Below are 14,003 nucleotides of genomic sequence, written 5' to 3' on the forward strand. Positions count from 1 at the left end.
GCCCCGCGGCGGCGGGTGCGGTCCCGGGCGACGGCGGGGCGCGGGGCGGGGCGGGGCGCGGGGCGGCGCGGCGGGAAGAGGCGGTGAGGGCGGCGCGGGAGAGCGAGGGCTCTGTGGCGCAATGGATAGCGCATTGGACTTCTAGCGTGGTGACGGGAGTCATTCAAAGGTTGTGGGTTCGAGTCCCACCAGAGTCGCATTTTGCCGCCGGGGCGCGGCGATCGTTCTCGGGGTTCCACGACCGTCAACGGGCCGGGGGAGCCGCCGCCCCCGGCCGCTGCCGCCGCGCAGGAGCCCGCCTGCCCTTGGTAGTCTGCGGGGAGCCCCGTTTTCGGAGCGGGGCGAGGGGCGGCCCGGGTACCGGCGGTGAGGGGACAGACCCAGGCAGGGAGAGGAGCTCCAGGACACGGCCTTCCTGGAGATTAATAAATGTGCATCGATCCCAGCGGATCTGTGCGCGGTTCTACGGCAGCATCACCTCCTTTAGTAGTTACTGTTATCGCGTCCCCAAAACAGCCCCAGCAGCACAGGCATGGACCGCTGCTGGTGGTGGTGGTGGAGCTGCCACTTGTCCACAGCGAATACATCCCCCCCCAAAAAAAGCATTTTCACATGGCTTGTGTCTGCCAAAATCACCCCAGCTCCCCACCGCTGCCTTCCTTTGCACAGACTTGACAAGTGACAGCTGTGAGGAACAGGAGCCGCGGTGGCCGTTAAGTGATCCAGCTGAGCAGATAGAGTTTAAAATTACATTATGGGCCATTTCTGTAATGCTGGCACCAGCCCATCAAGCAACACGAGGCTGCGCGAAGGCGGCACAACAGCCGCCAGCAGCCCAAGCGCTGCTCAGCCGTGCTAAATAACCCAAAGTGCAGCAAAACCCTCTCTCATGACCATCATTTCCCATGTTTCCTTGACTGCTGCTCACAGCTTCTGGAAGCAGAAAATCTTCACTGCCCTTCAGTTTAACCACCCCAAGGCTCCAACATGTTTCCAATGCAGAAAAGCACATTTCCAGGTTGTTTTAGGGCCAAATGCTTCTTTCATCTCAGCCACCGCAATAGGACAACCTCCACTCCGTGCGTTTTACCAGCAGCTGAAGGATGTATTTATACGATGTTCTTTATGATCTGCTTGAAATAACTCTGGACGCCAAGGGGAGGCATAAGCCTGGTTTTGGAGAAAACCCCAAAGTCTGGCTGGTGGGGGGCTGTGGAGGGAGAAGTTGAAGATGGGGAGTTGGGGGAGCCCAGGAAAGAAGCCCATCCCTCTGTCCCGGTGTCTGCTCTTAAACGTAGCCCCAAACCCAGTTTTGCCCCTGCTCAGCCCCCTGGGATGGAGCAACTCTAACCCCTGGTCACACCATCAGCCCCTGCTCCTGCCCACCTGCTCCAGCATCCCATGGGAGACTAGGACAGGACTGGTGAAGCTCACAGCAGGGCAATGCCATGTCCCCCAGTTGCCACCAAAGGATCTGTGTCAGAGCACCTCTTCCCTCTCTGGGAACCAGGATCACTTTAGGAAGCCCCCAGCCTCGCCCTCCTCCTGCTCCGCACCTCAATCTTCCCCTGTCCAGGCCCTTCTGCAATGACCACCGCAAGGAGCTACTCAACAGCCCAGCATCCCCAAATCCCAGCTGGAAAGATGTGCCTCCGCAGCCCATTTTGTGCCCCAGTCCCCAGGGATGTGTGGCCATACATGTCACCTACCACCACAGACAAAGAACAGCAGACCCCACTGGAGCTGAAAAGGGGTGAGGTTTCACATCAGATCTCCCCCTCAGAAGGGGAAATGGGGTGGAAGGAGAGGGATTACAAACCACAAGCTCCACCATGAATTTTATTAAGCAAGAAGGGACTTCAACAGCAAACCCACACGTACAAAGAGCCCCTGGCCTCATGGCTCTCTGCCCTTGCATCCGACAGCTCTGCTCTCCAGCTGCTGGCAGTATGGAGCCCCGTTTAATTAATCCAGACAGCAATCAGCTCCCAGATGTAGCACAAGCAGCCGCTGTTTCTGTGCTGCCAGGATTCAGCCCCTTATTCCTGATTGTGTCATTTTGTTGCCCAAGGAGGGGACAATTCCTACTGAAAACCCAGCGCAATCACATGGATTTCAGCATTTTTGATGGGGAGGGACTACAGAGAGATATGGCAGCCTGGGATCGGCTCTTGAACAGCCAATCCAGCAGGGATAATATCCAAAGGTATTTCCCGGCCTGTTCCCATAGGCATGCAATCACACACTGCCTGGTCTCCAAGGCATGAGGTCAGGAGACCAGTTAGGCACCAGTACAAGATGGGATTTCACTGTTGCACAAACCAAACCTGCCCCTGGGCTGCTCTGTAAATCACTGGTTTAGCTCCAGTCCAGGCTGGCCCCAGGACTTTAAATCTTGATCTCCCCTGGGAGGGTGGGAGGAGGGATTTACCTATACAGCCCTAGAGCTGCAGAAGGCCAAGTTTGTTCCAGTGTGTTGTAAAGCAGCTCTGCTCCCTCCCCATCCCAGCATTTCGGAGCACCAGTACTGGAGCCAGCAGCCAGACCCAGCTGGCAAAGGCACAGCAGGACTTGCCATCCCTCCACTGAATCACAAACAGCAAAAAGGGTCAAGTTTTGTCACGGCACAGGAAGGTGTCACTTGGCCTCTAGCAACAGGAGGGTGCCAGCTCTTGGCAGGAGAAAACTCAGCCCTTGGGTCCATGGCAGCCAGTAGCAGAGCCATGCTGCGCTCCCGGGCAGATGGACACGGAGCGTGGCAGGGGCAGCGGGGATCCCCTGTCCCCTCCCTGTACTTGAGCTCTCACACTTGAACGTCTGGGGGAGGAAAGATGCCGATCTCCTCCCGCAGGGATGCCACTGACTGCTCCCAGCGCTGCTCGTAGTAGACGTTCAGGATACAGCTGGCGTTGCGCCCGCTCCGAATCGCCCAGGGAGCCAGCTCAGTGGCCAGGAGCTGCAGGTTTCTGGAACAAGTGATACAGGAGGTGACAGTTTTGATTTCCATGTTTTGTTTTTGATTTCCTTCTCTAAGTCCCCATTGCAGGCAGATGCCAAACCCACATGTCCCATGTACCCCTCTACCATTCTGGCACCCCTCCTGCTTAACTCACAGGGGAAACTGAGGCACATAAGAGGATGGTGTGCCTGGAAGGTTACAGTCAGCAGTAAACCCAAGACCAGAACTCAGGTTCTGCAATCCCCAAACTGTGTTGGGCCACCAAAACAGATGTGCTGGGGCAGGGAACAGCCACCAGTGTGGTGAGGGTCTTGCTGGCCCTCAACACATGCCCAGCCAAGGGCAACCAGGCCTGGGCATTGCTCCTCCTGCCTGGCACAGGAGATTCAGTGCTGGAAGCAGATGAAGCATCAGGTTCTGCTTCAGTGACCAGGCAAAGTCATGCCTCCCACTGTTACCGCTTCCCTGGGCTGTGAGGAAAAAGCAGCAGGTTGACACTGACTGACTCCCCCCTCCAATCTAGCAGTGTCCCCTCTTTGTCCCCAGAGGACACTGGAAAGCATCACCCAGGCTGGTGCATCCCCCAGGCAGAGACTCTCTCCTCATCAGCCGGTGCCTACCGTGCGCTGAGATGGATGGGGCCGAACGCTGCTCCCAGGACACACATGGGCAGTCCTGTCTGGACGGCTTCGAACCATTTCACCACGACTTCACCTGGGAGGGAGCAGAAAGACCATGAGCGGGCAGGGTGCCCGGGTCGAGGGCCAGCCAGCGCTGTGCAGTCCCACAATGCAGGCTGCACGATCTGCCCCTTCCCAAGAATGGCTATGCACCCATCCCCTCCGCCTCCGTGGCAGGACTCGGGAATGCTTCCCAAGTCTGGCCATGGCCTCATCCTGTGCCAGAATGAGCCTCATTGTGCACCACCCACCCAAGGGGGACGGCCCAGGGCACCCGGGGGAGCAGCACCCCGCATTTGATGACCCATGAGCTTGGGAAACACCTCCCAGGCAGGCCAGCTCTCTGCAGATCTTTAGCAATGCGATTGCCAAAGCTGGATCCCCCACGCAGCTCTCCCCATCTCTCGGCACGGGACAGACCTTTTGCAAATGCTGCCAGGGCTCAGCCAAAGCCTGCGTAGGAGAGCTGACATGCTGGTTCCTGCAGGCTCACCAGCAAGGCTCGACTTGCGACTTGCTATTGAGTCAGGCTCAAAATGAGGGCAAAGGACACGGAGACACGCAGATAAGGAGCAACCAGGAACCCCCCACTTTGCCTTCACTCAGAGCTTGTGAAACATCCCTCCCTCTGTGCCGCCCTCCCTGCCAGACAGCAAACACCCATCCACCTGCCCAGTGGCTGCCTGCACCCGGGGCTTGGGCAGAGCATCTCCCAGCAGGGGAAAGATGACATCCTGTGGGCTCTCAGCCACCACAAAGCCAGTGATACAGGACAGTGATGACGCAAACCTCCCCGCACACCAACCCGGCCTGAGGATCGAGGATTCTGACTGGCCCAGCCTGCTGCATTCCTGGTAGAGGCAGGCGAGCACTGTCAGTGGTGTTTGGCAGCACAGCCCTCTGAGCCCACTGCTGCTCACCTAGTATGGTGGTTGGCATGCCCAGAAGGGTGTGCATCAGATCGTGGACTTCCCGGTACCGCTGGATCACGTACGCCAGCTCTTCATCATCAACAAACTTGGGCGGCATCCGGGTGTCTGGGGAAACCTTCTGCAAACCCAAAGAGGTCCAATTCAGTCCCTTCCAAACCTCAAGTTTCCGGCCTCATTCTTTAATGCACAGAAATACAGGGTTTCCTCCATCAGCACATCTCCCAGCCCCCAATGATGGGGGTCAGTGTCATTTACCCAGACGAAAAACAAGGACTGAGCAGCACTGGTGACACATCCAGCATTGTTCAACACCCAGCATCTCATCCCATCTCCCCAACTCCCTCTCGTTCCCAGAGGGTTCCCCACAGGTTCCTCCATGGCTCCAATCTCCCTCTAAAGCACATCCGTGCTCCCAGCACAAGGATCAACTACAGCCATTTGCACCCTACGAAACCCTACACTCACGTTGTCCTCCAAGAATCGGATGTACTCTCGGCCCAGCGAGCCATCCGGCAGCCCCCGCAGCTTTGCCATGTCCAGGGTGGAGAGACGGATGCGAGGCCGTTCCCTGAAAGCAAAACACAGGTGAGTCAGTCTCCCAGTGAAACCCACAGTGGGGGGTCCTGGAGAAAAGGATCCCCTGGAAACCCCCATCCCCTGCCTCTGCCCTTCCTGGGCATTTTCCTTGCACAGATCCTGACTGCTCACTGCAGGGATAGCACCATCCTTACAAACGTTGCTGAGGCTGGGACAGAAATTGCATAAAGGATCTACATGAAGCCTTGGCAATAAAAGAGCTCTTATCTTGCACCCCGGTAGCAACTCTGGTTGGAAAAACACCCGCGTCCTCTGCACCAAAATGCTGCTGCCATGCAGGCTGCCGGCCAGGCACAGCCCCCAGCAACAGCTGGCCCTGGGGGAGCAGAGCTCTTTAGCATCCCTGCAAAGCAGCCAGAGCTTCAAAGGAACAACTCTAAAAAGGGGAGGGAATTTGTTCTAAACACGGGTTTAATTTCTTTCCTGCTCAGGCTTGGCTTTCACCACCAGCCACGTGGCAGCCATGCGTGGAAAGGTCTCCTCTCCAGGTTGTTGGCAAATGGGTGCCCCACAGCCCTGGAACTCAACAAAAGCCCTTTTATTTCCATGCACAGGATAAATTCTTCCCATGATAAAAGCCCTGCAGTGGATCCAGGAGCTGCTCTGCTCCTGGAGCAGAGGTGCCAGGCAGATAAACAGGACTAGCAACAGCTTCACCCTGGCCTGCAGACATTTCCTTGTGTATTCAGCGGCAAAGGGACCTCAGCAGCTTGGGGGATTAAAAAATAAGACTTGTGTGCGCAAATCAGACCACTGCAAATCCCTGCATGGGGAAAGGAGCAGATGGGGACGTCTCTCCCCAGCCCTCAGTGCTTTTGCTGTCCCCTGTCCCTGGGCAGTTCCTCTGGGTCTCAGCCCCATCCTGGTGCTCTGTGTGCTTTGCTGGGTCAACATCCGGAGCCAGATCAGGCTGCTCTGCACAAACATGTGGCAAAAGGCAGCTTTTCCCAGCCCCTACGTAGTACAACCCAAATGATATACAAGCGGCAGGGAGAAGGCAAGCAAATAAGCAGCAAGATCTTTGTTAATAAGAGACTTATGAAGTCCCTCCTGGTCCTCAGCCTTGCTGCACTTGACAAGTCCCTGCAGACACGGAAGCAAAAGTGATCAAGTCTTAACAAGGAAGACAGGAGAAGTGGCCTCATTTCACAGCTTGGGGAGATGCTGCAGGTGCTGGGAAAGAAAATACGGAGGCACCCAAGGAGAAGGCAGACCAGCAGAGACGAAGTCTCCAATGCAAGGAGATGCAGCAGAGGCGCAGGGGAGAAATCCATGGACATGGTGGGTTTCACCCATTGCTGAGCAGTGATGAAAACCCACCATATCCATGCATTCCTCCCCTGCGCCTGCTGCTGCATCTCCTTGCATTGGCACCTGCCAGTTCCAGCAGCTAAGCAGAACAGACAGACAGCAGCACTTGCAATAGGGCTGGGCCCAGCAGCTGCTGTGCTCTTGCCCTTAGACTTGCCATGGCTCTTGTCATCGTTAAAAATAAAGTAAAATAAACAACCTGGAGGGTTAGAGCTAACAAAATGTCTGTGCCATTTTCAAGCCAGGGAGCACAGGGCCCTCCCTTCATGGAGCCCAAGGAACACGCTTGGCCTTTTATCTCCCTCCCCACCATGACCCATGGGGTGAGGGAGGGATGTGGAGGGACGCACTGGAGGATGCGGTAACCTTCAGGGTGGTGTTTCATCTTGTCTCGCAGGTTGGGTAGGGCCAGGCAGCCTGTGGTCTCCCCGAGGACTGCCACCATGTCTGAAAGAGAGACCAGAGAGTGACCCAAGAGTGGGTTTTGCAACACCCAGCTGTCCTCGATTGGCAGGTGAGGAAATGGGGCAAACGAACCCCTTGGCCAGGCGCAGGCAAGAAGCCTGTGGCAGAGCGAGGAGCCCCACAAACCACGGGTCTTCAGCCGCAGGGCTGCTCTGCCCTAGTGCCACCAGGAAGGGATGTAGGAGGCCCCGGGGGGACCGAGGAGGAACGAGATGAGGAAACAGGGCATCACAGGGGGTCAGGAGGAGATCACTGGGGGGGGTGTTTGGGGGTCCTCACCCCCTCTCTTCCTCAGCCTCCCACCCTGGGCCAGGTCTCAACCCTGCACTTGCCCCATTACTAAATGGCTCACCCAACGGGGGGAGAACTAAAGGCCCCTGAGAAACTCCCAGGAGACACAGGGCTGGATTTTCTGGACGTTAATAAGGACCCTGGGCGGAACGGGCCGCCCCGGGTCGGCTTACCGTGTCTGTAGGGGTCATAGAGAGCCATAAACGCCGAGCCGGCAGCCAGCAGCGCTTTCTGCAGCGGACTGGTGGGGATATGCCCGGGGTACAGCTGATACCACCCTTCCTCCTCTTCCTCCTCCCCGCTGCGTCCATCCCGGGTCCGCGGCTCGGTGTGGCTCAGACAGGCTCTGCCTGCGGGGAAACAGCGGGTGAGGAACCGGCCCGGCGAGTCCCCAGCGCCCGCGGGCAGGGAAACGGGGGCCGGCACCGTCCGGACGCCCTTGGGGCTGCCCGCGGAGAACGGGGACGGCCGGGACAGGAGACGGGGAGGAGCGGGGCGGGGGGGGGGGGGGAGACGCTTGCCTGGGGAACCGGGTCCCGCCCGCAGCAGCGAGCCCCCCACCCGCGCCGCCGTCCGCCGCAGCAGCAGCATCCCCACGCCGCCGCCTGCCCCGGAAGAACCCGGCGGGGCGGAGCGGGGCGGAGCGGCGAGCGCGGCATGGCGGCGGTGCCGGGCGGGCTCTTCGCCGTGTACAAACCGGCGGGGGTGGCGTGGGGCCGCGTCCGTGAGGCGGTGGAGACGCGGCTGCTGCGCGGTGAGGGCGGCGGGACACCCCCCCCCCCCCCCCGGTTCTCTCCCTTCCCCGGGGGCTGCCGCTGATCGCCCCCGCTCTCCCCGTTTCTCTTACAGAGCTGAACGCGGTCCCGGGACGTGCCCCGCGGCAGCACGTCCGCTTCCTGCCGGCCCCGGGCGACGACGGGGCACCGGGGCTGGTGGCCGCGAGGGTGCCGGTGCTGGCCGACCACCCTCTCGGTAAGGGCCGCCGTGGGGTCTCGGGGTGGGTGGGGGGGTGGGTTGGGGTGCGGGGGGAGCCCCGGGGGGTGGCTGCGGACCGGCCCCGACGCTGTCCCCCCCGCCCCGTTGCAGTCCGAGGCCCGCGGTTCAGGAGGCTGAAGATCGGAGCGGGTCACCGGCTGGATGTGAAGGCCTCGGGAGTCTTCGGTGGGTCTCGTCCCGGAGCGGCACCGCGTCCCGCCGGCTGCGAGGTGATGGGTTTCTGTGTGGGGAAGAAGCGGTGACGGCTCATGGCGGTAGCCCCTGGGTCTCACGACCCAGCTGGGCGTATAAATGCTGAAACACAGAAAAAAACAGTCCAAAAAGACACTGGATAGGCGGGAGCGACCCCTTACCCCCAGCACACAGGGCTTTGCTGTGAGACGTCAAGCTCCTGCCTGTGACACCGCCATGTAACCCCCCGTCTCTGCTCCACCACTTGAATTGGCCTCATTGCGGCCGGCATTGCTCAGCAGGTTGCTCTGAAGTATCCAGGTGGAAAGTTCTGGGAAAATCCAAGTGCCCTCGTTACAGGCTTATCATAGTTTTAATGACAGGCAGTAATTTGGGGGGTCTAATGGCACTGCTCAGACATGACTTCTAAGGAGATATGGCCCTGTCCAGGGTGGAAGAAAAGCAGCGTGAGTGTACAGCGCTGTGTAAATACACATCAGTAACTTTCCGTGTGGATGAATAACGGGTTCCTTGTCTTTTGTGTTTCAGTACTTGGCATAGGCCACGGGAACAAGCTACTCACTGATCTGTACAACTGCCACCTGACCAAGGTAGGTTTTGGCTCTGAACGTCCTCAGAATATCCAAGTGCAGTCACACACTTGAGTCCTGCCCCGGACTGGCCTTGTAACGGCGATTCTGCTTTTGAGTCTCAAACCCACTAACGCTTTTGAGACCTTTTCAGGGTCCAGAATTTCATCCTGCACGTAAGCATCCACACGTGGCTGTATGAGCAGAGGACACTGCTGTCTTTTTGTGCAATGTCATCATAGCCTGCACTTCTTAGCAGCTGCATGGCAGAATATGGCTACTCAATTGCTTAGAGTATGTCTTTGATAAGTTGCACTCTTTGCCCTTCTTCAAGGTTTACACTGTTGGTGGGCTTCTTGGTAAAGCCACTGATGACTTCTCAGACACGGGGAACCTAGTAGAGAAGACAACATTTGGTAAGAAACTGAATTGATGTGTTGTGGTGGTTTAACCCCAACCAGCAACTAAGCACCACGCAGCTGCTCACTCACGCCCCCCCCCCCCGCAAGTGGGAAGGGAGAGAGAATAGGGAAAAAAAGTAAAACTTGTGGGTTGAGATAAGAACTGTTTAACAGAACAGAAAGGAAGAACCTAATAATGATAACAATAAAATGACAATAATAATAAAAGGATTGGAATATACGAAACAAGTGCTCACCACTTGCCGACCGATGACCAGTTAGTTCCTGAGCAGTGATCCCTCCCAGGCCAACTCCCCCCAGTTTAGGTACTGGGCATGACATCACATGGTATGGAATACCCCTTTGGTCAGTTTGGGTCAGCTGTCCTGGCTGTGTCCCCTCCCAGCTTGTGCCCCTCCAGTCTTCTTGCTGGCTGGGCATGAGAAGCTGAAAAATCCTTGACTTAGTCTAAACACTACTTAGCAACAACTGAAAACATCAGTGTGTTATCAACATTCTTGTCATACTGAACACAAAACACAGCACTATACCAGCTACTAGGACGACAATTAACTCTATCCCAGCTGAAACCAGGACATGTGTTTATAAAAAAAACAACAAACAACACCAAACAAACAGCGTGCTAACTGTAAAGCACTTAACCAGGTAAATTGCACAATGATAAAAGGTATGCCTTAACATGCTTTCTAGTTGTTATTTTTACCTGCAGCCCAGGTGCAATCCTGACATCATAGTCCACCTGTTCTAAATACAACCACAATATATCCAAAGCCAGTATGAGTCCTGATTGCAGTAGTTGCTACTGGAGTGGGTGGGACCCAGATCTCTCCGTAAATTGTACTTACAGCAGTTAGAAGCTTTCATTGAAGGAAACTCTTCAAACACCCGATAAGAGAAAGTGGAGCTAACATCTTGAAATTAGTTACGCAAAATAATTCTTGCCTCTGCAGTCCAGTGCTGTGCTGCTCTGTGGATTACGATGGTGCAGCTGGGAGAAGTGACCCTGCTAAAACCACTTCTTGGCGGTTCTCATCAGCCATTTTGATGTGACTGCCTGCCAAAGGGACAGCAATACCCTGACGGCACATACCAGACTGCTGCCTCTTTCCAGTTTCTGGATGGATAATTGAGACTTTGTTTCTACCTGAATATTTGCAGATCATATCACAAGGGAGAAGCTGGAACGGATTCTTGCTGTCATTCAAGGAACAAATCATAAGGCCCTGCTGATGTACGTATCAATGGGTAAATGTAGCTGACCTGATCTGACTACCGTTTGCTGGTCTTTAAAACAAATGAGATGATTTTGTTTGCCATAATCAAAGTCTTTAAAGGGTGGAGTGCTAGACAGGAACAGAGAGAAGTTACTGAGTGCTCTGTGCCCTGGTGATAGGTTGCAGTTAAGTGTCCTGAAATCTCCAGCTATTTTAGGACCTATTAGGCACATCAGGACCTACAAAAATATCTTGTAGGCATGACCAAGTACCTCCCTCCCAAACTGTGCTAAACTACTGGTGGTACGCATATCATAGCATTAAAATATATGCAAAGACTCAACACACAGGCAGTTTTGAGAGTAAAAATTGCAGCTCTGCTTTATTGGGGGTGGAGATATTTTGAATCCCATTGAAGAGAAGTACTAAGAATGTCTGCTCTTTTTTTTCTTTTTCCAGGCATTCTAACATTGACATGAAAACACAAGAGGCATATGAGCTGGCTGTCAAAGGGTTGATTCGCCCCATGGGAAAAAGTCCTCCAATAATCACAGCAATCCGATGCCTCCAGTTCGCACTTCCAGAATTCCAGCTAGGTAGGACTGGTACAAAATGTACTGGGGAACTCTGAGCATATATCATGGCAAATAAGTCAGTAAACTTCAGTTTCTTATAAGTGATTTAATGCAAAATGAGTTGGTGGGAACTTTGTATTAACACGTAACTGGTAATCTCTGCAGAAAATTTAATGTTTTGTAGTTTCCAGAGTCACAAAAGCACCTCCTCATTAGATTAACTCTTTAGTGCAGTGAAAAGATTTTTTTGGTAGGGCAAGATCTGGAACCCTCACAATACCAAAGCTGCTTTATAAATCAAAGCCAACTGTGCACCTAGCTCACAGGTTTTTCCCTGCCAGTTCCAGATCTTAGACTGAACCAAGAAAATTTGCACAGTGAATACCTATGGGGCAAAATTCTTCCTTATCCCAGTGTTTCAGTGTAATGCAGTTCAGTGTGTGGTTTTTTGTTTGTTTGTTTGGGTTTTTTTTAAAGCTTGTTTGCTTTCCTGCAGCCAGTCTCCTCACAAATTATTTGTCTTATTAAGAAGGTACCTTTTCTTACCCACTTTGAAATACCTAAATTTCTACATTACTCTGCTGTATCCATGAGTTTGTCTTCTAAAACATTCACTTTGGGAATGGCTAAGACACCCTGTAGCATTCCAGAAAATCATAATCCACCTGTGCTGTATCTTAAATAGTTTCTTCTACCAAACCAGTTCTTTCAGCATAACTGTGAGTGGTGTCTGGATTTACAGACAAGGTCTGAGTTTGTCAACACTTTGCTTCTTCTGAACGAATCTCTCTGTCCTTCTAGAAATCCATTGCTTGCATGAGACTCAGCAGTACCTCCGAAAAATCGTTCATGAGATTGGTCTGGAGCTGAAATCATCTGCTGTGTGCACACAAGTGCGAAGAATACGCGATGGTGTTTTCACACTGGACGATGCTCTCCTGAGAACTCAGTGGAACCTGCAGAGTATACAGAATGCAATTTGGGACTGTCAGCTTAAAGTGAAAACAGAGTTAGAGAAAACACTAGGCCATCAGGATAAAATTCATCTTCATAAGATGGATGTGGATATGGCCCACGCTGCAGACAGCTGAGTGTGTGCTACGGAGGGAACGTCCACAAGCAATCTCTGTAGCACAATAACGCAGCTACATGCTGACAGCATGATGGACAGCAGAAGGAAAGAGGTTAATTGCAGTTCACTTCCACCCTTTCCTTGAGATGACTTTAATCAGAGAGGCATTTTTTTCAGTGACAGGCTGTATAATTTTTTTTAAAGCATTGCAAACAGTTCATTAACAGGAGTTAGCTGTGCCAAAATTCCTGTTGACTTCGGGAACATTAGGTTGCTAAGGGATATAAAAACCCATCCCCATATTGTTTAGCAGCAGGAAATAGCGTTTTAGAGAGCTGTATTCCCTTGATTGCATGGATTTGTTTCTTCCTTGCAACTGGCAGCATAACTTGTCTACTATATGGATTTTATTTTCCCTCTTTTGTCCTAGAGTATATTCTTTCCATTAGCCTGGCTTTCAGACACGAGAGCTCAAAATCAGACTAAAAGAGGGACGTGCAGGAGAAAACACAGCTTACACAAAGAAATGCAAGGAAATGGTTATATCCAGAGTAGGCATGTGTGTGACGAGGAAGTGGCTTATAATAGGAATTGATGTGTAAGATAGATACACGAGAAATAAAACTAAGTGACCTAAAGGGGAAGAGGCTGGTTTCCTGGCTCAGTACTCATCCATGACTACACCGACTCATCGACTCATTACAAAAAGAGCGTGCTTTTTTTTTCCTGAGGAACCAATGGTGTTCAGGGGTCTGTGGTATCCTGCTCTGCAGCAGCTCCATGCTGACAGCATGTACTGCCCTTCAGTAAAGCTCTGTAAGCTCTGTAATACCACTTGTTCCCTGTTAGCTCATTATAGCTGGGTCTGACTTAGCAGAAATACTGTTTCTAAATATAAATTAAAAATCTGAAGTTACCCTTACCATTATTGCACTCAATATTTTTCCAGCTATACACTTAGCTAGCAAGTTTGGAGATTTATTTATAGAAAGCAGAAGATTTGTTCTATTCCTCTTCTGGATTTGGACAAAGGCCAGCATATTTCATCCTCCAGATGATAGCCATTAAAGTACAAGAAGTAACTCTGGGAGGACCAGTAAGAGGGGCCATGATGAAGTATCGAAGTGGCAGGGTGCAGTCCTGTCCTGAAGCACCCCAGGAGTCATTTAACTTAGACCCTGGGATCTTTCAGTTCTGGGTTTCCCTGCTCTGCACAGAGCAGCCAGAACAGCAGTGGAGTGTAGCTGCCACCATGTGGCACATCACTGTTCCAGCTACAGAGCTGCAGGGACTCCCCAAGGGCAGTTTGCTTTTACCTCAGCTGGTTAGTTCTGTGCACGTTCATGCTGTGTGGACAAGGGACAGGGGTCAGGGCACCTTCCACGGACAACTGTCTTGTGCTAACTGAAGTGTAAACCCATCACTGCAGAAACATGAGTTCTGGAGCTGGGCAGAACACTTGGACAGCTACAGCTGCAAGTTTTAATCCTAGTGCTCCTACAAGGAGGGGAAAACAGGGATTTCTCAGTCCTTAAATAACCTTCAGTAACTTTGGTAATGGGAGTATAGTTCATCCCCCATGGCTTACACCTAACACAAACTGAAGGAATTTCTGTACATACTTCCCATTGCAAAAACCATTTCCAGTTCTGTGTGCCATTGCCAAACTAACAGTTTGGTTGAACACTCCAGGCTAAACCAGTTCTTTGACACAGAAAATACCAGCCA

The 14,003-nt window shown here is 53.1% G+C and overlaps 2 protein-coding genes and 1 non-coding gene across 4 annotated transcripts; 2 read left to right on the forward strand and 1 right to left on the reverse strand.

Moving 5' to 3' along the window:
• Positions 1-107: 107 nt before the first annotated feature.
• On the forward strand, positions 108-197 carry TRNAR-UCU (transfer RNA arginine (anticodon UCU)). Its single transcript is given in 2 exon segments — positions 108-144; positions 162-197. It is a non-coding gene; the product is annotated as a tRNA-Arg (tRNA).
• Positions 198-1,826: 1,629 nt separating this feature from the next.
• On the reverse strand, positions 1,827-7,868 carry COQ4 (coenzyme Q4). Its single transcript, XM_069772064.1, has 7 exons — positions 7,751-7,868; positions 7,409-7,579; positions 6,830-6,926; positions 5,037-5,139; positions 4,560-4,689; positions 3,580-3,673; positions 1,827-2,966 (listed from the first exon to the last, which is right to left on the reverse strand). Exons 1-7 carry the CDS (start codon positions 7,824-7,826, stop codon positions 2,804-2,806), a joined length of 834 nt encoding a protein of 277 aa, XP_069628165.1. The 5' UTR covers positions 7,827-7,868; the 3' UTR covers positions 1,827-2,803.
• Positions 7,869-7,880: 12 nt separating this feature from the next.
• Positions 7,881-13,197, forward strand: TRUB2 (TruB pseudouridine synthase family member 2). Of its 2 annotated transcripts, XM_069772062.1 has the most exons (8): positions 7,881-7,989; positions 8,085-8,207; positions 8,322-8,396; positions 8,952-9,013; positions 9,327-9,408; positions 10,573-10,645; positions 11,088-11,224; positions 12,005-13,197. In XM_069772062.1, exons 1-8 carry the CDS (start codon positions 7,893-7,895, stop codon positions 12,292-12,294), a joined length of 939 nt encoding a protein of 312 aa, XP_069628163.1. In that variant the 5' UTR covers positions 7,881-7,892; the 3' UTR covers positions 12,295-13,197. The 2 variants fall into 2 exon arrangements, with proteins under 2 accessions (XP_069628163.1, XP_069628164.1); XM_069772063.1 differs by lacking the exon at positions 8,322-8,396.
• The last annotated feature ends 806 nt before the right edge of the window (positions 13,198-14,003 follow it).

This window comes from Haliaeetus albicilla, chromosome 26, assembly GCF_947461875.1.
Source record: "Haliaeetus albicilla chromosome 26, bHalAlb1.1, whole genome shotgun sequence".
NCBI lineage: Eukaryota > Metazoa > Chordata > Aves > Accipitriformes > Accipitridae > Haliaeetus > Haliaeetus albicilla.